Below are 23,899 nucleotides of genomic sequence, written 5' to 3'. Positions count from 1 at the left end.
ACTACCTGTGTGACCTGGACAAGTCATTTAATCCTATTTGTTTCCTCATCTGTACAATGAGCTGGAGAAGGAAATGGCCAACCACTCCAGTGTCCTGGCCATGAAAACCCCAAATGGAGATACAAAGAATCCAACACAACTGAAATGAATGAACACCAAACAAAAACTTCCTGACTAATGCTCCAGCCCCCATGCCACCTAATAAGACAAACACATTGAATAATACAGATTTTAAGCTCTCAAAATAGATAACATGCTACACTACCAAAAGAGTCATTCCAGAACAAAGCATTGCTATGAAGGAGCTCACTTGATTTATCCGTGAGGATGACGACTCCCTGCTTACTAACACTGTATACGTTGTGGATGATAAACTTTGAGTTGACAAGCTTGGTATCCAAAACTTCCTCCAGAGAGTCCAGGTCAAGGATTTTCTGTAAACTGTTAAAAAAAAAAAGTAATTTATAATACTCTAATTCTTTTTGAAAATATGAAAAATGTCTCAAAATCTGGCATGATGAGAACTCAATCTTTATAATACATTCCTTGTCTATTTATCACCTTTGTAATTTCATGGGGAAAAGAGGGCAAGGACAGATGGTGTGGAAACCTATTTATGAGATATTCTTTACTTATTAATATGTTCATGTTTCACTATTACGGTAATATAAATTCCTGACTGCCAAAGACATCACTTTACAAGAAAAGATATGAAAACTACAGACGAGCCAGCACAGTCAGTGATTAGAAACTGCCACAAGTATATTTTTTTGTGGGAAAGGAAAATGCTATTCTACTCATAATATTAACTTTCATTACCTACAGTATTTTATATAAGTAGGAGACCAGATTTTCCATTCTCTGTCTCATTAAGTTAAACACTTAACTGTTATTGGCAAGTGTACGGAATTCTCTGGGCTTAGAAAAGCTCCCTGATCTTAACCATCATGTAAAAAAATGGTACATGAATGGAAAATGGAAAACTCCCAAGCTTCAGTGAAATCTTTTCTGTATGCATCACAGAAGCAAAACAGAGCAATCAAAAGTTGAGACTAAAGCTTAATAATAAACACGTCTAATTAGTATAAACAATATGGATTTAATTGTCCAACTGCAGAAAATAAGCCATGGGCAAATCTGCACAGCAATAAGAGCAGAGGGATGTTCTAGAACAGTTTAATCAATAGCCACATTTAGAGAAAGCCAAATAGACTTACTGAGATAACGTCATAGACTTCCAGATCTCTTCCACATTGGCCTCTGTCAGCTGTCTCCGGTAGACGAGGCGGCAGGCAGGGACTTCTCCGATAGCAATACTGTGACGCTTGTACCATGATTCAGAATTCTAACACCCCCACACCACCCCCCCCAAAAGAAAAAAAAAGTTAATATAAAACATTCCAATACAAAAATTAAAAAATGAATATTAAAAAATAGAAAAATAATTTTTTGCAAAGTATGTTCTCTCACTAGGTTTAAGTCTAAACTTGATTTTAAAGAAATAACTTCCAATTACTTGCTATCCTGACAATTTAGATATAAGGAGAGGAGGTGATAGTAACATTACAGGTTCCCTAGCTATTTGGGTCGGAATGAAAAAAAAAAAGCATTTGGAATTAAGAGAAAATTTTTCTAAAATACTTTCAGGCATTATGGATATTATCAGGTAGGCTAGAAAGACGTTTGTGGATTTAACTAAATGGGAAGTATCCCCAGATTTGACTGTCTTCCTAGAATAGCTGGTGCAATGAGTTCTTTTCTGAAAGACGAGGGAGCAAAAATTCCCAAAAGGGAATTCTGTGATAGCAAGGTACATAGACTCTAATGTAGAGAAGACAAAATTAAAGTTACTTAAATACTTGTGACATTTAATTTAATTTTCATTTAAATTTAATTTAAATACTTAAATACTTGGGAAAAACTTTGTTACAATAGCTGTCTTGTGAAATGGGTTCTTCTTGGTCAGCAGTGAAGGGCTAAACTATTATCAGCAAAAAAAAAAGGTCCCAAGATAACCCCAAGGGACTCATGATAAAAAACGCTCCCCACAGTCAAAGAAGGAACTGGTAGAGTCTGAGTGAAGATGAAACTATGTCATCCTGCACTTTATTTCCTTCATGAGTTTTTTATTATGTGGATATGTGTTTTCTCTCAAGACCTGGGGAATGTGGAAACATGTATTGCATGAAAGCACTGGTATAACCTATATTAGATTATTTACTGCCTCAGAGAGGTAGGGAAGAGAGGGAGAGAATCTGAATCAAAAAATGGCAGAAAATAATTATCAAAAACTGCTTCAACATGTAATTGAAAAAATAATTAAAAAAAATTTTTTAAATAAAAAGAAATGGGCTCTTAATTCTTATTCTAACCTGATTCCAACTGGACTTATGACACCATAACTGTTTGCCTCCTTTCATCTTTGAGGTATGCATGAAGTTCAACTTTTTCTTCTAAACTATCATACACTGCAAAATTTTACTCAGTGATGGAGAATGGGTATGCTATGAATGAGAAATTTATTCTATGTGCCCTAGAGAATGAGTAATCAATCCATATGCTTGCAGCAAGATTAGAACTCTTATCTTCTGTCTTAGATCAATACTAAGCAATATCAAGGCAGAAGAATGGTAAGGGTTACATAATCAGGGTTAAATAATTATCCCAGGGGCACACAGCTAAGAAGTGTCTGAGGACAAATTTGAACCTAGGACCTCCCACTGCCAGGTCTAGCTCTCCATCTACCGTGCTATCTTCCTGCCCCATATCATTCCTTCTTAAGCCCTTAGCCTATCTAAATGTTTCCTCTTCTTCAAAAGTCAAAGCCCAGCCCAAATTTTACCTCTTCCAGCCAAATCTCCCCATATACATCCCACTAAAAAAGATCTCTTTTGAATTCCTATACTATTCATTACCTGAAATAAATATAGTCAAATTAAATTTTTCTTGGGCATTCATTTTATTTTCCCAACAAGATTATAAGCTCCTGGAGAACAGGGAATACATCATTTATATTTGCATCTCCTCAGCACAATACTATCTACGCCCAAGAAGGATCTGTTCACAGAATGAATGAATGAATGCTAAGTCACAGACAGAAAGAGCTAAAAAGAAGGATTAAGACATAGAATGTTTCTAAATATGATTTTTTCTCAAAACATAAAATAGAGCATTAAAGAAAGATGTATTTGCCTTGCTAAATGTTTCATGATCATTCTAAGTACTTATTAAGCCTATTATCCAGATTCAACATAAAGTTAATTGATTTTTTTAAAATCACTCCATTCCTACAACATTTGCATGTAATCATCTTGTCACAAACTGAGCCCTTAAGAAAACACAGAAAATAGAATTGAACTTAGAAATGGGAAGAACTTGCAAAAGGCTCAGAATACTGGGTTAACCCAATGTTATATTTCCAAAGTTCTACAAATTATCAGAATGAATCCTCCCTTTACCAATAAGAAACAAAAAACATTTCATGGCCTTAAACAGTCTCTATGAGTTATGAACAATGAAAATTCATCACCTAGTGGCCAACTTTTTGATAATTAGCTTTTCCAAATTCAGTTGGGCAGGTCCTTGGTGAGAGACACACAGTCCAATGCTGGGCTGGTATTTAAAGACTTTTTGGGCTGCAAGAGTTTATGTTCTCTTGGCATAGCCTTCAAGACCTCAGAAATTAAGTTGCTATTTGACCCTAGAACTTAGCCCAGTACCTACAAATAGTAGGAGTCTAAAATATACTGGTTGACTAACTCACATAAATAATATAATAAATAAATAAGTTTTTTAAACCCTTTTATAAGAGAATTTTTAAAATCTCACTGTAAAAAGGTTTATCAAATCAGAGATTTGATCATTTTTTAAACAAATAGTTATATTAAAATAAAGTATAAAACTGTTATGGTAAAATAATGATATAATAATACGTTAGTCTATGATATGAGGATTCATTTTTAAATAATCTAGGTGGTACAGTGGACAGAGGATTGGACTCAAGAGTCAAAAAAATCTGAGATAGAATCCTACTTTAGACATATACTGGCATAATGATTCTAGGCAACTCACTTAACTCTTCTCAGCCTCAGTTTCTTCATCTGTAAATGTATATAATAGCATCTATCTCCTAGGATTACTGTGAGTCACATGAGATAGAATATGTAAAGTACTTTATAGTATGATATAGATGCTAGCTATTATTGTTGTTGTTGTTTTAAAATTCATTATATTCTGTTTTTAAGTTCTAAATTATCTCAGCCTCAACAGTCTCCCCCCTAAAGAAATTTAACAGTAGAGAAAAGAGAATTTAGAGGATGGGTATGTCACACAGGGAAGAGCGTCGGTAATTTCTGGAAATAATAAAGCCCATACTGCTCGCTGGATTTTTCCACTCCACAAATTCCCTCTTCTAATCTGTTCTCTTTTCACTGATAAGAGAGAAACTAAGTGCTAAGAAAAAGGAGAAAAGGAATAGGAACGAAGAATTCTATAAATAAGAGAATAAAAAATGATAACGAGTAAGAATCAATAGGGATTCAAAGAACAACTAATCCCAATACAATACAAACTATTTGACATAATAAGTAAAGAGGGAGTTCTACCAAATTCCTTTTATGATGTAAATATGGTACTGATTCCAAAGCCGGGCAGGTCAAAAATGGAGAAAGAAAACTGCAGACCAATCTCCTTAATGAACATAGATACAAAAATCTTAAATAGAATACTAGCAAAAAGACTCCAGCAAGTGATCATGAGGGTTATTCATTATGATCAGGTGGGATTCATACCAGGAATGCAAGGATGGTTCAATATCAGGAAAACCATCCACATAATTGACCATTTACAGTTACAGTAGTAGTCTCTCGGTGACCGAGAATGACTATTGTCTTTGTGCAGTTTCATCTACGGTGTACCGTCATGTGGCTTTGCAGTCCAAAGGCTGAGGCACACAGTGTGTGGCACATGGGGCATGGGACGCCCATTGTTACGAGAGGTGCGGTTGTGGCCTGGTGTTGGCGTTCACGTGCAGCAGCAAGATGTCAACGTCACTCATCTTCAAAGGTGGTGGCGGCCTGGTGAATGTGGGTTTGCCAGCTGCTTCTGTCAGTGAGTTCTAGTTGCTTTGGTGTGATGCCAGCCCACTTCAAGTTGGACTTTAGCTGATCCTTGAATCTTTTCTTTGGTCGGCCTTGTTTCCTGAGTCCAGCTGACAGCTCACCATAGAATACCTGTCTTGGTACTCGCTGTGGGTCCATGCGGATGACGTGTCCAGACCATCGTAGCTGGGTTCTGAGGACCAGGACTTCGATGCTGGTGGAGTTGGCTCTGTCGAGGACTTCCTGGTGGGTGATTCGGTCCTGCCATCGGATCCTCATGATTGACCGGAGGGAGCGTTGGTGGAATTGCTCCAGCTGCTTCATGTGCTTCCGGTACAGTGTCCATGTCTCACAACTGTACAGGAGCGAGCTGAGGACCACTGCGTTGTACACTTTGAGCTTCGTCGCAGTGCTTACACCGCTGTGTTGGAGGACTTTGCAGCGCAGCCGCCCGAGTGCCTGGCTGGCCTTTTGGATCCTGGCATTGATCTCGTGGTCTAGGGACCCGTCGTTGGCGATGGTGCTGCCCAGGTACTTGAAAGTGTTGATGTTAGAAAGCTGCGTGCCATCGATTGTAATGCACGGCTGGTTCATTGGCCTCCCTGGTGCAGGTTGCAACAGCACCTCTGTTTTGCTGAGGCTGATAGTCAGGCCAAACAGTTTTGTTGCGGTGGAGAACCTGTCCACAATGGTTTGGAGATGATTTTCTTGGTGGGCCATGAGAGCATAGTCATCTGTGAAGAGAGCTTCCAGCATGAGTCTCTCTGTTGTCTTTGTTTTTGCAGTCAGGCGGCGAAGGTCGAATAGTGAGCCATCCAGCCGGTATTTGATGTAGACGCCCAGGTCTAGATCCATCACAGCATGTCGTAATACTTGGGTGAAGGATAGGTTGAATAGTACTGGAGCGAGGACACAGCCTTGTTTCACTCCATTGGAGATGTTGAAGCGATAAGAAGTCTCTCCACCAGATAGGACTTCCCCTGTCATGTCGACGTGAAAGAGCTGGATCAGTTTAACGAATTTTGCTGGGCAACCAAGCTTGCTGAGGATCACCCACAATGCGTCCCTGTTCACTGTGTCGAACGCCTTTGTCAGGTCTATGAAGACAATGTAGAGACTCAGGTTCTGCTCAAGGCATTTTTCCTGCATTTGCCTCACTGTGAAGACCATGTCGATGGTGCTGCAATCTGGTCGGAAGCCACATTGTGATTCAGGCAGGTTCTGCTCTGAAACAGATGACAAGAGTCTGTCGAGTATAACACGGGAGAGGATCTTTCCAGCAGTGGAGAGTAATAAGATGCCTCTGTAGTTGTCACAGGCTGCTCGTGAGCCTTTGTTCTTGTATAGGGCTATGATGGAGGCATCTCTGAGTTCTGAGGGCACGTCTTCCTCTTCCCATATGCTGGTCAGCACTATGTGGAATGCCTGGAGTGCCTTTCCATTTAAGGCCTTGTACACCTTGGTTGGGATCCCGTCTTTACCGGGTGCCTTGCCTGCACTCATTTGTTTAATGGCTTTTTGGACTTCCTCTATTGAAGGAGGGACGTCAAGTTTTTCAATGGAGCGGTTTTGGGGGATCTGGTCAAGGGCGCTTTGGTTGACTGAAGAGGGTCAGTTGAGAAGCTGACTGAAGTGTTCTTTCCACCTGTTGCTGATGCCTTTTTTATCTTTTATGAGTGTGTCACCATCAGAGGATAGCAAGGGAGTGGTGGTGGGTTTTAATGGCCCATAGATAGTCTTGAGGGCACTGAAAAATTGTTTGTAGTTTTTCATATCAGCAAACCGCTGGATTTCTTCTGCCTTTTTTTCCCCACCATCGGTCTTGCATCTTCCTCATCTCACGCAGCGCCGTGGCTTGGACAGACTTGAATCTGTCCTTTTTAGGAGCAGAGTTTGGGTTATTTTGCCCTCCATAAAGGCTTTGTTCTTCTTGCTCAGTAGGTCTTCAATAGCAGTGTTGTTCTCATCGAACCAGTCCTGGTGGTTGTGTTGTTTTGGGCCCAGGACTGCCTTTGATGTTTCCTTCACTGCGTCTCTGAACTGGTTCCATTTCTCGGTTGGGCTTCCAGTGAGTGGTCCCTTGGCAGACAGCTTGTGATACAGGCAGGACTGGAATGTTTGCAAATAAGATGGATCTCTAAGACGACTCACGTTGTAAAATGCGCGAACTGTCTGGGCGTGTTTTGGATGGCGAGGCGCAATGTGCATTTGAAGAGTCGCTCTAACCAATCGGCCGTCTGCCCAGCATTCAGCTCCTCTCATGGCTCTGGTGATCTTTACATCCTGGATGTCTCGCCGGCGTACAATGATGTAGTCAATGAGATGCCACTGTTTTGACCTTGGGTGCATCCACGTTGTTTTATATTTGTTCGCCATTCTGAACACAGTGTTCGTGATGGTGAGTTCGAACTCTGAGCATTTGCTGAGTAGCAGTAGGCCGCTGTTGTTCATTTTGCCCACGCCGTGTTTGCCGAGCACTCCTTTCCATCTTTCATGATCCTGGCCAACGCGGGCATTGAAGTCTCCCTGTAATATCAGCTTGTCATTTGTGGGCACTGAGGGCAGGACAGCACTCAGGTCAGAGTAGAACTGCTTGATGGTCTCCTCTGTGCTGGTCAGTATTGGGGCATATGCGCTGATGATTGTGGCATGCCGGTCTTTGCTGAGAGGCAAACGGATCTTCATGAGCCTCTCGCTGATGCCCACAGGCAAGTCTGGCAGCTGTTTGAGCAAACTGGTCTTGATGGCCAGGCCAACACCATGGATTCTGTCTTCATTTGAGGCTCTGCCTTTCCAGAAGAAGGTGTATCCAGTGGTGGGTTCGCTGAGTGATCCCTCTTCTGGTAAGCGTGTTTCGCTTAAGGCTGCGATGTCGATGTTATATTGTGCCAGTTCTTTACCGATTAGAGCTGTTCTTCTCTCAGGTCTTGGGGTATTCTCTCTGTCAAGTAATGTCCTGATGTTCCATGCTGCTAGTAGGAGTTTCTTTGTATTTTTTCTTTGATTTTGACCAATTAAAGGGATGACCCGCCAGCCGCGGTGTGCTGACCGGGTGTTTGTAGGGCAGGCAATGTTTGGGACACCTTTTCTAGTCCCCTCCTTGATTAGGGTGAGCAGTACTGTCCTAGAGAGGGCTGCTCAGTCGCCCAGGATGCTGCTGAAAGTCCCTGCTGCCCACAGGGCTGAGTGACCACTGGTCCGTGGGCCGCCTACGTGCAGGATCGTGGCTACAACTGCCAGTGGTCACCTCCACCTGTTGCGTCGTCACTCCCCCATTGCCGCAGGTCTTGAAGAGGGTAGACGGGGTTAGGAGAGATGAGTGTGCACAAAGATACTTGTGCGTGAAGGAGATTTAAGTGGAAAAGCCGATGTACAGAGACAGTCCCACTCTCTCGGCGTTGGAAGCCGACCATATCAACAGGCAAACCAACAAAATCACATGATTATCTCAATATCTCAATAGACGCAGAAAAAGCCTTTGATAAAATACAACACCCATTCCTATTGAAAACACTAGAAAGCATAGGAATAGAAGGGTCTTTCCTCAAAATAATAAACAGTATATATCTAAAACTATCAGCAAATATCATCTGCAATGAGGACAAATTAGAGCCTTCCCAATAAGATCAGGAGTGAAACAATGATGCCCTTTAATACCTCTATTATTTAACATTGTACTAGAAACACTAGCAGTAGCAATTAGAGAAGGAAAAGAAATTGAAGGTATTAAAATTGGCAATGAGGAGACCAAGATATCACTCTTTGCGGATGATATGACGGTCTACTTAAAGAATCCTAGAGAATCAACCAAAAAGCTAGAAGAAATAATCAACCACTTTAGTAAAGTTGCAGGATACAAAATAAGCCCACATAAGTCATCAGCATTTCTCTATATCTCCAACCCATTTCAGCAACAAGAAATAGAAAGAGAAATTACATTTAAAATCACCCTAGACAACATAAAATACTTAGGAATCTATCTGCTGAGACAAACACAGGAACTATATGAACACACCTACAAAACACTCTCCACAAAATTAAAACTAGATCTAAATAATTGGAAAAACATTAACTGCTCATGGGTAGGATGAGCTAACATAATAAAAATGACAATCCTACCCACAACCATCGAACTATCAAAAGAAAAAAACCATAACAAAGTTCATTTGGAAGAACAAAAGATCAAGGATATCCAGGGAAATAATGAAAAGAAAATGTGAAGGAAGGTGGCCTAGCAGTACCAGATCTCAAACTATACTATAAAGCAGTGGTCATCAAAATTTAATTAATTAAATAAATAAACGAAAAAATGAAAAAAAAACTTTGCTACCCCCCAAAAAATGTATTGGAGAGCTCCTCACAGCTGGCTCTAATATCAAGAATTAGTTACAAAATGAATTTAGATGAATGATATAATAACGTAAAGAGGAGTGGGAGAAATGGAACTAGATCAGGTGATTCAATACTATTTGCCACCAGCTACTATTTATAACTGTAGTTACCATAACAATAGGCCTCACTGGTATGTTCTCCTGGCTAGTGCCTGGTGGCTCATGAGTCCAGTCTGGGAATCTGATAACACTTGCTTGGTGGGGTGATCTCTTTGGGTATGGTTTCAAGGGTGAAGAAGGAGGAAATCTAAAATGAAAGAAAAAAATTACTTCATCATTTCAATCATTAGACATTTTAACAATGACCTCAGAAAGGAAATTTACAAAGGAATTCCATAATTCAATTAATTATATTTCTCAGCCAATTAGTGATGTGCAGATGTCCAAGCAGGCCATCAGCATACATCTTTTTTTAATTTAGAATATTTTTCCATGGTGACAAGATTCAGGATCCAAAACACACACATGACGCTCTCTGCTCCCCCCCATCCAAAGCCAACAAGCACATACAAAATTTTGAACTCCTCCAAGAAAGCACTTTGTCACCCAATCATCTGAATTTCAAATTTTTAAATATTTTTAAGGGGATGACAGGCAGCCATGGTATGGTGGACAGTCGGCCTTGAAGACAAAAGGACTGAGTTTTAAAACCCACATCTGAAATATGCTGTCTGAGTAACTGCAAGCAAAGTGAATTACTTAGTGCTCTAAGCAAATGTCTAAGGCTATAAGTGTGGAAAAGGAGTCCATCTGGATTCATAGATGTAGTTCATCCCAAGAGTTTCCTACCTATGAAATCATATCTCTGGTTATCTCTTTCTCTAAAAAAAGAAAAAAACCAACTCAAAATCCTTATTAGCTTATAACTTCTAAGGTAACCTAAAATCAGAAACTGTTGTTGAATATAAAAAGAGAAACCAGAGTAATGGTGAATTGTCAAGTATTTTCACAGAACTTGACTCTGATTTGGAAGAAGTGAATGACATCAGCAGGGTGAAGTAAAAGCTGGGATTATTAAAAAGTGTATCTCAAAGAGTTACAACATATTTGGAAAAGGATAAGAAACAGAAAAGAGGGATCAGTGAAATGGCATTTTTTTCACCTCTCACTGGAGAAAACATCTCCTATTTGTAGGTCACTTAAGAAATCAGTTTTGAATGTTTATGAAATTATTTCAAATTTTCCTGACATCTCTCAAGTAAAAGATTTAAGAGAAAAGATTAGTATGTAAAATGTTAGACAATCCAGCTTCTAGGACAGGTGTTGGAGATAGGAAATAGCATCTAACAAGCTAAGAAGCATAAATTAAACTTCTGTAGGAACTGTCAAAGTTGTCCTACTTTGCAATCTATTGCACAATTGTCTCATCACAGTGAGCTAAAAACTAGCACAAAGAAATATATTAATGTTCCATATGCAGCTTTGCCAAGCAAAACACAGTTAGCCAAATAGTAAAAAGGCCCACCTCAAAATGATGAAGTCAGAGGGCCATAGTTCCACAAGGTGCCACAAAAACAATGAAACATAATAGTTCACAAGGGAGGCCAGGAACAACTTTGAAATTTCCCAAACCAGTTTATTTTAGCTCAGAGATGGGAGGAGACATGATGGGCTATGTGGAATATCAGAGATATCTGAAGCAAAGCAAGTGACTGAATTATGCCTCCTAGTTGCAATACTAACAATCACAATGATTTGTGTGTAATAGAAAAAGTACATATGAAGGGGAGGAAAAGAACTATAATTAAGGTGCAAGAAAACTCTCCTCTTGGCATAGGACATTAGATTGAGTCTGAAAAATTGGCTCCCCACAAATGCTTAAGTCACTCTCTTATTTAAATTATATTCTACATGTCCTGAATGCAGACTTTTTTCCCTCTAAACCTAAGGAATCTCAGTTGTTTCTGTTTCAAGTAGGAGGTGTTAAAGAGCAGGCTGGTGAGGAAAATAGGGTGAGATGTTTGATGTGCTTTCCTCTAAGCATGAGGCTTCCCTAGTTTTCAGCAATCAATCAATAAATCTATGAAATACATATATTTAAATATTTATCCAAATGTTTTTAAAATGTTTATTGTAGATTGTATGATATTTGTGCTCATTTGCTGAAAAATTTGTATTTTAAATGTTTAACAAAATCTTTACATACTAAATATTTATTGAGGTATTTACCCATCAGCTTTATCCAGACATGATTTTGCTTTCCTACCCATTTGAACTATCATATTTATTGACATCACTCCCATTATTATTTGTGTTCCTGTCTTATCAGCCCCCGCAAAATTATAGGCCACTTGAGAACAACTTGAGACCAAGGCTCAGTCCTCAAAATGTTCCCTATAGTATTCAGTGCGATGTGGAATCAATATTTATTAAGGAATGAGAGAGTATGAACATAATGAGTGTTTTAATGGTATTCTGCTGAATCATTTCAGTCATGTCCAACTCTTGTTAGTCCCATTTGGGGTTTTCCTGGCAAAGATAGCAAAGTGGTTTGCCATTTCCTTCTGCAGCTCAATCTACAGATGAGGAAACTGAGGCAAAGAGGGTTACATGACTTGCACAGAATCATGCAGCTAATAAGGTTCTGAGGCCAGATTTGAGTCTTCCTGATTCCAGGCACAGTGCTCTATCTCCTGTGTCCCCTCGCTGTCCTTCCTTCTCCAACAACCAGCAACTTTTTATTGCTAACAGGCTAACATTTACTGCTATATGAAAAATAAAGGTAAGAATGTAGAAAGTAGGGGTGTTCTTGCCTCCATATTTATTTATTTGCTGGTGAACCAGAAATTTTAGGGGGGAAGGAAAGAAGGAGAAAACACTTCACTGTTCCCATCTTACATTTCTCTTTGGTTGTTTTGTGGGATAAAGTCTTCAAAATGGTTTGAAGACACACATGAACACCTGGACACCTAACTGAAATTCAAGGACAGCTATTTTTATCCTGAGGGTGCCTGGTAGAGGGCCTCTCCTTCCTGGCTGCCTGGGTGCTACTGCCACAGCTAGAGCTTTGGGCCTTCCTGGTAAGAAAGAGGCTTACTAGCCTAAACATCCTGAAGACCAGAAGATGGCAGCAGAGAGCAACTCTACCAACAGGATAAAAACCAAGAGAGAAGGGAATAAATGAATGAAAAGGCAATCATTAGCAGTTACTATTGGCTAGACACTGTATCAAGAGCTGAGGGTACAGTTATAGATAAATAAATATACAGACAGATAGATGAGAGAAAGTGGGGGAGGGAAGGAAGGAAGGAAGGAAGGAAGGAAGGAAGGAAGGAAGGAAGGAAGGAAGGAAGGAAGGAAGGAAGGAAGGAAGGAAGGAAGGAAGGAAGGAAGGAAGGAAGGAAGGAAGGAAGGAAGGAAGGAAGGAAGGAAGGAAGGAAGGAAGGAAGGAAGGAAGGAAGGAAGGAAGGAAGGAAGGAAGGAAGGAAGGAAGGAAGGAAGGGAGGGAGGGAGGGAGGGAGGGAGGGGTAGAAAGATAGACATATAGATATAGGCAGGCAGACAAACAGACAGATTAGACAGATGAAATATAGACATATATGACATGAGTGACTGGAAAATTGACTGGCAGGTGCTTTTCCAGAAAAATAATGATGTTTGCAAGGAAAACTCAATTGCAAGCACACCTATTATCCAATAAAGTACAATGATATATCATCAGAGAACATGAAAGGCTCCACAGTGTCAGGAGTCTGAGCAGCCTTGGCAATATATCAGCCCTGGCCACACATGCCCCGGAGTGTATAACCCTTCACAATTGTTTCCTTCATGTGTTTCTCTCCTGGCCATGGGTGTACATTTCTTTTGTCATGGTAACCTATGGGAAAGTGTACATTTTGGGAAGGAAAAGGTGCTCCTGAAATCTTTTTGTAACACTTTTATTTCTAGGCTGCTTGATTAAAAATTAGTGATCCCAGGGAGCAGCCGGGTAGCTCAGTGGATTGAGAGCCAGGCCTTACCTTCCCCACTGGCTTCCAGTTGCTACTCAAGTCCCCAGGCTACCCAGTCACTCTTCTCTTCTGGTCCCATTTGTGTATACACAAATATATTGTGTATGTAGGTATAAAATGTACAAGGAAGGTTACCTCCTTAGTAAATTAAAGGAAATTCCTCCTCTAACTCCATGCTAACCCACCCCTTCTTCTGGTTTCAAGGGCTTTCATAAAGTTGGGGGGGGGGGTTAGATAGGATAGAGATTTAGGGGATTTAGATAGGGATAGGACTTCTGCACACTCATACTCACACCCTAGGATGCTACTCATGTCTTCCATATTTAAAATGTGAATGCTGCTCAAAGCATGACTTTTAGTGTTTCTAAAGTGCCTGCCAGTGGGTTTGGCAGTCTGTTCTTCCCTGAGAAACTATCCTCCATCCCCCCAATAAGAAGATAAAGCCATAGTTACAGGAGGCTCTAACCAGGAAGGAGAAACTGACAATAAGGAAATCTGCCAATTTCGTGAATGATTAACTAGAGAAGAGCACCCTCTAGTGGGTGGCTTTGGGGTTTACATCTTACATTATAAACTAGCCTGAATCTAATTCGAATCACAGGTTTTAAAGCTGGAAATGACTTCATAGAACTAGTCTAACACCCTTATCTGGGAGACAAGAAAATAAGGCCAAGAAAAGTCAAGCAATATTATCCAAAGTCACAGACCTAGCTATCAGTACAGATGGGACTAAAAACCTAAGTCTTCTAATTCTGGGTTCAGGCCTCTTTATTATGATTAATCATCATAAGCATAATCAAAATAATTAGTATTTGTATAGTGTTTTAGATTTTGAAAAGTATTCTATTTGTTATGTCATCTGATCCTCACGACAGCCCTGAGATAGGTGCTATTCTTATAATACCCATTTTACAGATGAGGAAAGTGAGGCTGAAAAAAAATAAAAGATTAAATGGCTTACCCAGGATGATACAGCTGAGGCAAAACTTGAACTCAGGTCTTCACAACCCCAACTCTAGCAGGCCACCTCCACCTATCTTCCCAATATATGCTTATTTATTCTTGCAATCCAATCTAATAGCATTTGTAAAAACATTTACCGGGGCAGCTAGGCAGCTCAATGGATTGAGAGCCGGGTCCTGGGTTCAAATCTGATTTCAGATACTTTCTTGCAGTATAACCTTGAGCAAGTCACTTAGTCCCCATTGCCTAGTCCATACTGCAGACTGACTCTAAGATGGAAGATAAGGGTAGTGTAAGATACCCTTCTAAGCCCTGGGGACTACCAAAGGTAACACACAGAAACAATCTCTGCTCCAGAAGCTTTACAAGTCAACGGTGGGAGCACAAGATTCATACCTATGAGTATAATCATAGTAATTTTAGGAGAAGAACATTACTAACTAGTTATAGAAATAGGAAAGGTGTCCTCCAATGGGATGTCTCAATGGCTGAACCTTGAAGGAAGCCAAGGATTCCAAAATGCTGAGCTAAACAGTGAATGCATTCCAGGCATGGGGACAGAACACCCAACACAAATCACTGAATCACTCAGGCAGAGATGGAATGCCATATTCAGGGAACAACCAAGAAGCCTGCTTCACTGAAGTGGATGAAAAAGAGATAATGCATTCAACAAGCATTTAAGAATCGACTTTGTGCAACACACTGGATCCAATTAAACCCATCTGTGGTAAGGCAGTAGAGAAATACAAACAGAAAAATTGACAGTGGACTCAAGAACAGTCACAAAACAATCAATCGATGAGAATTTATTCATCCATTTCATTCAATAACCATTTAGTAAGCATCATACTATGCAATGCACTAGACACTGCAGGAAGAAACAAAGATAGTATTCATCAGCTTCCAAGGAATTTCTGCAGGGAAAATAAGCTTTAAATCTTCATAAATATTGTGCCCAAATAATGGAAACCTGACCTGCAATCTTTTCATGGCATATAAATATTAACAGAGGTAATGTCGTGTGACATGAATAGTGCTCATCTCAAAGCTAAAAAGTCTTGGGCCAGGTCTCACTTCTGGCACACTGGCTGTGTGACCCTGAGGGAGTCACTTACCTTTTCAGTGTTCTAGGAAACTCTAAACTTTTACATTGCAGAAAGTCATGGGAGTTTCCAATATTCAGAATGTCCTTTCGTTTTCAGCAAGAGTAGCAGAGGGCAGCTAGGTATAGCAATGGATAGAGCACTGGGCTTGGAAGCAGGAAGACTAATCTTCATGACTTCAAATTTGACCTCAGATGCTTACTAGTTGTATGATCCGGGGTAAGTCACTTGACCCTGTTTGTATCCACATCTAATCTGTAAAGTGAGTTGGAAAAAGAAAAGGCAAACTCTTCTAGTATCTCTGCCAAGAAAACCCCAAATGGGGTTATGAAGAATCAGACAGGACTAAACAGCAAAAAGCTATTATAGCTCCAGAGCAGTGCCCTGACCTCTCTCCCCCTTTTTCCTTCCTGCCTCTCACTCCCTCTCCCCCTCCCTTCTGTCTCTTCTCTCTTTTTCCCTCTACCCTCCCCCCCCTCCTTTCCCTCTGTCTCTCTCTTCCCTCTCTCTCTCTCCCTCTCTTTGTCTCCCTCTCTCTGTTTCCACCCTCCCCCCCTCTCTCCCTCCTTCCTCTTCCCTTCTATCCCTCTCTCTGTCTCTATTTCTGTCTCTTTTTCTCTCCCCCTCTTACATGTACACATACAGAGCTTCCTAGTTTATCCAATCTTTAAGAAAATTAATTGTAAATTATTGTATAATAGAGTCACAGATTCTATTACTTAGATCTCAAAGAAACCTTTGAAATGACATTCAACTCCATCTTTTAAAGTCCCTACTCTTACATATAGTGATTGTGTGACCTCATAGTAACTCTAGGCTACTATAAATTAATATCACTGATAACTAAGTGATAACCAAGAAACATAGGCAACTAACATATTATGTGTGTGTATGTGTCTATATATATATATATTGCTGGAGTAGCTCTGGGGGAGCTTCCTGTTCAGATAACCATCCTGGCTAAAAATCTCCATATATAGGCAATCCATATGGTACCAAAAGTCATTCATCAATAGATAAGTGGCCAAGAGGTATGAATGGTTTTCAGAAGAATTCATTAGACTTCCATGTGAAATAATGCTCGAAATCCCTAACAAAATAGAACAAGTTTGGGGTTTCGATAACCAATAAAGTGGCAAAGATGACAAAGATGGGAATAGTCAATGTTGGAGGCATTATGGAAATTAGCACAGCATATGAATATGCTGTTAGTGGAGTTGTGAAATAATACCATTCTGGAAAGCAATTTGGAATTATGAGGGGAAAAAAGTGACTAAAAAATGTCTATGTCATTTGATCCATAGATTTCTCTGCTTAGGCATGTCTCAAAGAAGTCAATGACAGAGGTAGGGAGGTAACATATTGGATAGAGAGCCAGGTCTGGAGTCAGGAGGGCCTGGGTTCAAATCTGACCCTTTCTAGCTATGGGGCCCTGGACAGGTCACTTAACCTCAACCCTTGCTTCTCTTCATCTACTAAGAGAGAAGGTAAGGGTTGGTTTTTTGTAAAAGGTCCCATAGATGAAAAAATATTAGCAGTTGCACTCGTAGAAACAAAGAACTGGAAGTGAAGTATATACTCATCAACTGAAGACCAGCTAAAGAAGCTGTGGGACACAAACTGTGGAATATTAGTAGGAGGCTAAAAAACAACAAAAAGGGGAAAAAACCAACCAGGAATATCCTTTGTAGTCAGAATGGTTGCCTGAACAGGAAGTTCCCCCAGACCTACTCCAGCAAAAATCTAAAACAACAATCAAGAAATCCAGTGAGAAACTACAATCAGTGACTTCTTCCACTTCAGAACTACAGAAAACACCCACCAGAAGCCCAAAGACAATAAGAAAGGAAGCAATGAGCAAAAAAACAGCAAGAGAAGCAAGCAGGCCCATAAATCCCATGCACAGCCACAGAAAGGTCAGACATATAGAGCCTCTGTGGGGGGGGGGGTGGGGGGGGGAAGGGGGGGTGTCTATGTCCAGAGGCAACAAGAAAAGAGGTCATCCCTGCGAAAGCCAGCAAAAAGGAATCCTGGAACCCCAAAAGAGCTACAAAGATGAACAAGCCATGAGAAAGAAGGAAGGTGGGAGAGAGAATAATTTTTACTTATTGAAAAAAAATTAAATTATTAAGAGGAATAAAATTCAGTATTTCAGTTAGGACTACAATAAAAAACAGACTTGAAAAAAAAGAAACATGTAAGCAAACTACATTTTGTGGTACGAGGGGCAGCCAGGGAGCACAGTGGATAGAAAGTCAGGACTGTAGTCAGAAGGATCAGGGTTTAAGTCTGGTCTCAGATACTTTCTAGCTGTGTGACCCTGAACAGGTCACTTAAAGACACTGCATTTCTTTCTATCTTAGAACAGATACTAAGACAGAAAGTAAGGATTATTTTTTAAAGTAATTAATTAAGGGCACAATAAACAATGAATTTTTGTCAGGGGCCAACAAACTATGGTTGGGCAATCAAATCAGCCCTCTGCCTATTTTTGTAAAGTGAATTTTTCAAAATGTAAAAACCATCCTTTGTTCCAAAAGTTTTACACCAACAGACTGCAGGCAAGATTCAGTTCTTGGATCATAGTTTGCCTACCCTCTGATTATCAACATTTTATACTTATGTGTTTGTGTGTGCATGCATGCAAGGCACAATAAAACATCTAAATAAAAATTGTATATACTGAGAGAAATAGATAGTAAAATTATAATGGGGGAAGGCCCCTCAATGTGTCCCTTTTAGACTTAGAAAAAAAGCTAATAAAAATATAAGCAAGAGGTCGTGGGTTCAAATCTGGTTTCAGAGGCTTCCTAGTTGTGTGACCCTGAGCAAATCACTTAACCCCCATTGTCTGGTCCTTACCACTCTTCTGCCTAAGACAGAAGGTAAGGATAGATGGATAGATGGATAGATGGATACATAGATAAATACAGAGATAGATACAGAGACACAAAGATACATACATACATACATACATGCATACATACATACATACATAGACAGACATAGATATATATGCAAGAATGAAATTAAGGGATCTCAATAGAATATTAGAGAAGATAAATCTCTAACAATTACTAAATATAAAGAGAACAGAATTTACATATAGCTTAGCCAACCATAACACCTTTTTAAAAACTATATATTGAGGCATTAAAATCTCACAAACATGCAGAAATGCATATATCCTTTAGTAACCCACAATACAATAAAAATTATGCTGAATAAAGGATCTTTACAGAGAGAATTAAAGATTAATTGAAGACTAACTTAATCAGAAACCTTTTGTTAAATAATATGATAATGAAAGAAGATACTAAAACTTATAGAATACAGTTAAAGCAGTCAAAAAATATATCTCTGAACACTTTAACAAAAGAAGGAAAGAATAAATCAATGACAAGGTCATGCAACTAAAAAACCCTAAAAAACAGCAAATCAAAAATCTCCTAATTAACACCATTGTAGAAATTCTACAAATTAAAAAAAGGTTTACAAAATTGAAAGAAAATAACAATCAAATGATAAGACAAAACTAGGAGCTACTTTGTTAAACTAATAAAATAGACCAAATGTTAGTTCTTATTTTTTTTTAAAAGAGGAAAACCAAATGGCTCATATGGAAAAGTAAGAAAAGGAGAATTGAAAAAAATAAAGGGGGAACTTAGAGAAATTATAAGAAATTATTTTGCCCAATTACATGCCCACAAAACTGTTAACTTAGATGAAATGCATGAATACTTATAAAAATATAAAAGATCTGGGACAACTGGGTAGCTCAGTGGATGGAGAGCCAGGCTTAGAGATAGGAGGTCCTAGGTTCAAATCTGGCCTCAATCACTTACCAGCTTTGTGACCCTGGGCAAGTCATTTAATCCCCATTGCCTAGTCCTTACCACTCTTCTGCCTTGGAACCAATACACAGTATTGAAGGTAAGGGTTTAAAATATATAAATAAAATATTCCAATTAACAGAATAAGAATTAGGTTACTTAAATAACCCAATTACAGAAGAAGAAAAAATCAAACAGGTCATAAAGAAACTTGAAGGACAAGGAAAAAAAAACTCTGGGATCACATGGTTTTGAAAGTGAATTCTACCAAGAAAAATTAATTTCAATTATTAAACAAACTGATACAAAAATAGCAAGTGCAATCTTTTGAAATTCTCATTATGATAAGAATACAGTCTTCAACTCTAAATCAGAGAGCAACAAAGATGACAATGGACCAATATCCCTAAAGCACACAAGCAAAAAAGAATTTAAATTAAATATTAGCAAATAGTCTACTATAATAAATTGAAAAGATTATATACTATAACTAGTTAGGGCTTACACCAGAAATGCAGAGTTGGTGCTTGCTTCAGCAGCACATATACTAAACAAAAATGCAGTTGATTCAATTTAGGGAAAATTAAACATACTAAAACATATTAATTAAATTACTTTCAAAATCACTTCATGTCAACAAATGCTAAAATTATAAATCATAAGAATAAAGGGCCTTTTCCTTAATATGGTAAGAGCAAAAAAACAAAAAAATTATATAATGGAGACAGGTTAAAGACCTTTCTAACAAGATCAAGAGTAAAACCAGTATCACTATTTCTATTTAATATATCACAATTGCTATTTAATATAGTACTAGAAATGCCAATTACAAGCACTAAGACTAAAAAAAAACCAAGGCAATAAATACAAGCAAGAAAGATTTTTTAAAAATATCACTTTTTGTAGATGATGTGATAGTTTATTTACAAAACCCCGGGAAGCCAACTAAAAATTAATTTAAATAATAACATCACCAAAGTTGTGCAATATAAAATAAACCCACACAAATCATCAGCATTTCTGTACATTGTCAACAAAATGCTCTACAAAGAAAAAGTCCAACGAAACAGCTATAGAACATATAAATAATGGAAAATTTATATACCAAGGCACACAAGATAACTATATTAATCTACCCACAAAACACTCTTTGCAGAGATAAAGACAGACATAAATAACTGAAGAAAAATTAATTGCTCATGGGTAGGCAGAGCCAATATAATAAAAATGACAATGCACATGAGTTAATTTACTTGCTCAATACAATACCAGTCAACTTATGGAAAGATCATTTTATAGATCTAAAAAAATAACAAAATTCATCTGGAAGAATAAAAGGTTGGGAATTTCAAGGGAAATAACAAAATAGGCAGTAAATACGGGTACTTGGCAGATCACAAGCTATACTACAAAGTAAAAAATGATTTGGTACTAGTTAAAAATTAAAGTTCACTACATGAAACACTGGAATCCCAAAACAAAAGTAAATGGACACAGTAGTCTAGAACAAATTCACATTTCAAAAAAAGCATTAAATAACTGATTTGTGTGTGTGTGTGTTGAAATATAAGTACAAATCTATGCATATTGTTTAATAGACCAATAGACCCCAGCTACTGAGGGAGAAAACTCAGTAGTTTGGTAAAAACTAGTAGGAAAAACTGAAAAGTAGACAGGTAGAAATTAGGTATATTCCAACATTTCATAATATAGGCTAGGGTGAGTTCCAAATAACTCATGACTTAAACACAAAGGTTGGCATCATTAACAAATTAGGGACTGAGGAAGATATTACATGTCAGATCTGTGGACAGTGAGAGTTCATAAACAAACAAGGGACAGAGAGGATCACAGAAGATAAAATAGACCATTTAATTGTATAAAATTTAAAAGTTTTCCAAAAAAAACCCAACCCAAAACCCAATGCAGTTAAAATTAGAAGGAACTACCAATAACTGAGGAAAGAAACTATAGCCTAGCATAATGGCATACATGTATAATCCTTATACTTTGGGAGACTGATGGATTTCTCAGGTTCATGAGTTCTCAGCTATAGTGGGCTAGAGGATAGCAAAAACTGATACTGCTTACTAGCTCTGCACTAGGTCTGAAAGAAAAAATGGAGATTGGGGTAGAAATGCTATCCTCCTGCCTCCTACTTCTGTGACTTAACTCTCTCTTTGGCTGACAGAATGTCAACTGTCTCTCATGTATCGACTTCCTAAAGCATATGGACCCCTTTTGAATCAGGAGTACAGCATATTGGCACTTGCTGAAGAATTCAACCATCAATTGAATGTGATCCAGCATCTCTCAGAAGTCTGACTGTGATATTTGAAATCTGAGAGAAACTGCCAAAGAGCCAAGATAACATTCCTCTAGGACCCAAACATTCTTAACCTGGGGTCTGGGAACTTTTTGTTGTTGTTAGTGCTTTCATAACTATTTCAGAAGAATTGGATTCCTTTGTAATACCATTTACTTTATTTTATGTATTTGTAAATATTATTCAGAGAAGGGATCAAACAGATTTATAACAACCACAACAAAAGGTTAAGAATCTCTTCTCTCCTTTCTCTGGACTAAGCTGGATGGTATTTTCAATGATATCTTTAAAGGCCTAGACATTTGAGCTCTGGAATGAGGAAATCTGAACCAATTCTGACTGGTAACTGTTCTGTAGCCTGCAGTCTTAGAAATTTAGAACATGAAGCATCTGAGAAATTAAGTGACTTAAATTTAATACATTTATAAATGAACACATACAGCCAATATTTTTCAAGAGCTAGAACTGTGTGTGTCTTAGACTAAGGTTAGCTCACTCTATCCACTAGGCTACTCTATCTCAAGAAAGTTATGTTGTTGGGGGCAGCTAGGTGGATTGAGAAAGAGGAGGAGGAAGGGAGGAAGGGAGGAAAGGAGGGAGGAAGGGAGGAAAGGAGGAAGGAAGGAAGTTTCAGTTCTGTCAAACTCTTCATGACCTCATTTGAAGTTTTCTTGGCAAAAATGCTAAAGTGGTTTGCCATTTCCTTCTCTGGCTTATTTTATAAATGGGGAAATTGAGGCAAACAGGTGTAAGTAACTTGCCCAGGATCACACAGGTATTAAGTGTCTGAAACCACATGAACTCAGAAAGATAAATTTAGATGCCTTTCCTGTGTTAAGGTTTCATCTCATGTTTTCAAGGGTTTTTGAGGTTAGATTAGAAGTATCTACTTGTAGAATGTTTCTTTAGTTTTTATAAAATCACAATTAAAGGCACTATTTCCTCATTTATCTACAAAATAAGTTCCAACTGAAATTCAGTAATAGGAAAAACTTTCTCTAAGACTCATATCCTCTTTTATCAGACAACCTGCTTTATATAACTCAGGATGTTTCCTTTTTTGCCACAAAGCTCTGAGCTAAATTCAGTGGCTCAGACATAATACTTGACACAGGTACCTGGTAAATGTATTTCTTTCTCCTGTCTCTCCCTCGCACACACCCCATTTTACATTTAATTTACCTGTTATAACTATATGTAATACATGCATATTTTTTAATTCTTTCTGGGAAAAGGCAGTATACAATAAAAGGGGGGAAATGAACAAAATAAATGCAATTCACATGGCCAGAATTCTTCATGCTGAGAGCTGGTATGATCTAATTGGTGAAGAGCTAGCTAGGAGTTAGGAAGACTTAGGGTTAAGTCCCCTCCCTCCTCTGACACATATTGTTTTGTGACCCTAGGTAAATCACTTATCAGTGATGTCAAACTCAAACAGAAATGAAGGCCAGGAAATTGTATATACATATTATAAAGATCCCAGAGGTCCCATGACTTAAAGAAGCAAAGATTAAACTGCATATTGCCATTATATATATATATTATTGTATTTTTATTTGTTTGTTAAATATTTCCCAATCTTGTTTTAATCTAATTTAGACAATTCAGCATGTAGGCTACAGGTTTGACACTTCTGATCTAGGCAACTCTCTAAGTTAGGGGTTCTTTACACCTTTTTTTCTGTGTCCTGGACCCCCTTTGGCAGTTTGGTAATGCTCATCAATTTACTCCTTCCATCCATAAAATAAAATACATGGAAATAAAATAGAAGTATTTTTAAAATATTATGAGATACACATATTACATAAGAAAACAAGAGAAACCACATAGTCAACTAATACTGAAATAGAGCTCTGAAATTAGTAAAAAAAAAAAAGTAAGAAAAACGAATTCACAAATTAATTTAGAACTCCATGTCAAGATCATAAATCACAAAGCTGGTGGTAATTTGCATTGGTAGATTAAATTTCTTCATTCAGATGTTCCTAAATGAAACCATAGGTCCGGACCATACACTATCTGCTTCCTCCAGTACCTCCCAAGGGGAAATGGTTTTTAGGTCTGAAGCAAACTAAAGTATAAGAATTATTCAAATCATACTAACAAGAATAAGAGGCAGGTAGATGGCCCAGTGTATGGAACCCTGGGCTTGAAGCCAGAAACACTTGCATTCAAATCCAACCCCAGTGAATTTACTGTGTGACCCTGGACAAGTCACTTCATCTTTG

General features: G+C 38.4%; 1 protein-coding gene across 1 annotated transcript in view; it reads right to left on the bottom strand.

Moving 5' to 3' along the window:
* Positions 1-23,899, bottom strand: part of DEPDC1B (DEP domain containing 1B) — a 112,810-nt gene that overhangs the window by 46,314 nt on the left and 42,597 nt on the right. The window contains exons 3-5 of the mRNA XM_007486366.3: positions 9,602-9,737; positions 1,218-1,345; positions 311-441 (exon numbers count right to left, since the gene is read on the bottom strand). Of these exons, the coding sequence (XP_007486428.2) occupies positions 311-441; positions 1,218-1,345; positions 9,602-9,737 (395 nt within the window). The remainder of the gene's footprint in view (positions 1-310; positions 442-1,217; positions 1,346-9,601; positions 9,738-23,899) is intronic.

The sequence above is a fragment of the Monodelphis domestica genome, chromosome 3 (genome assembly GCF_027887165.1).
Source record: "Monodelphis domestica isolate mMonDom1 chromosome 3, mMonDom1.pri, whole genome shotgun sequence".
In the NCBI taxonomy this organism is placed as follows: Eukaryota; Metazoa; Chordata; class Mammalia; order Didelphimorphia; family Didelphidae; genus Monodelphis; species Monodelphis domestica.
Note: the sequence above shows the minus strand (reverse complement) of the source record. Positions and strands in the feature narration are given on the sequence as shown.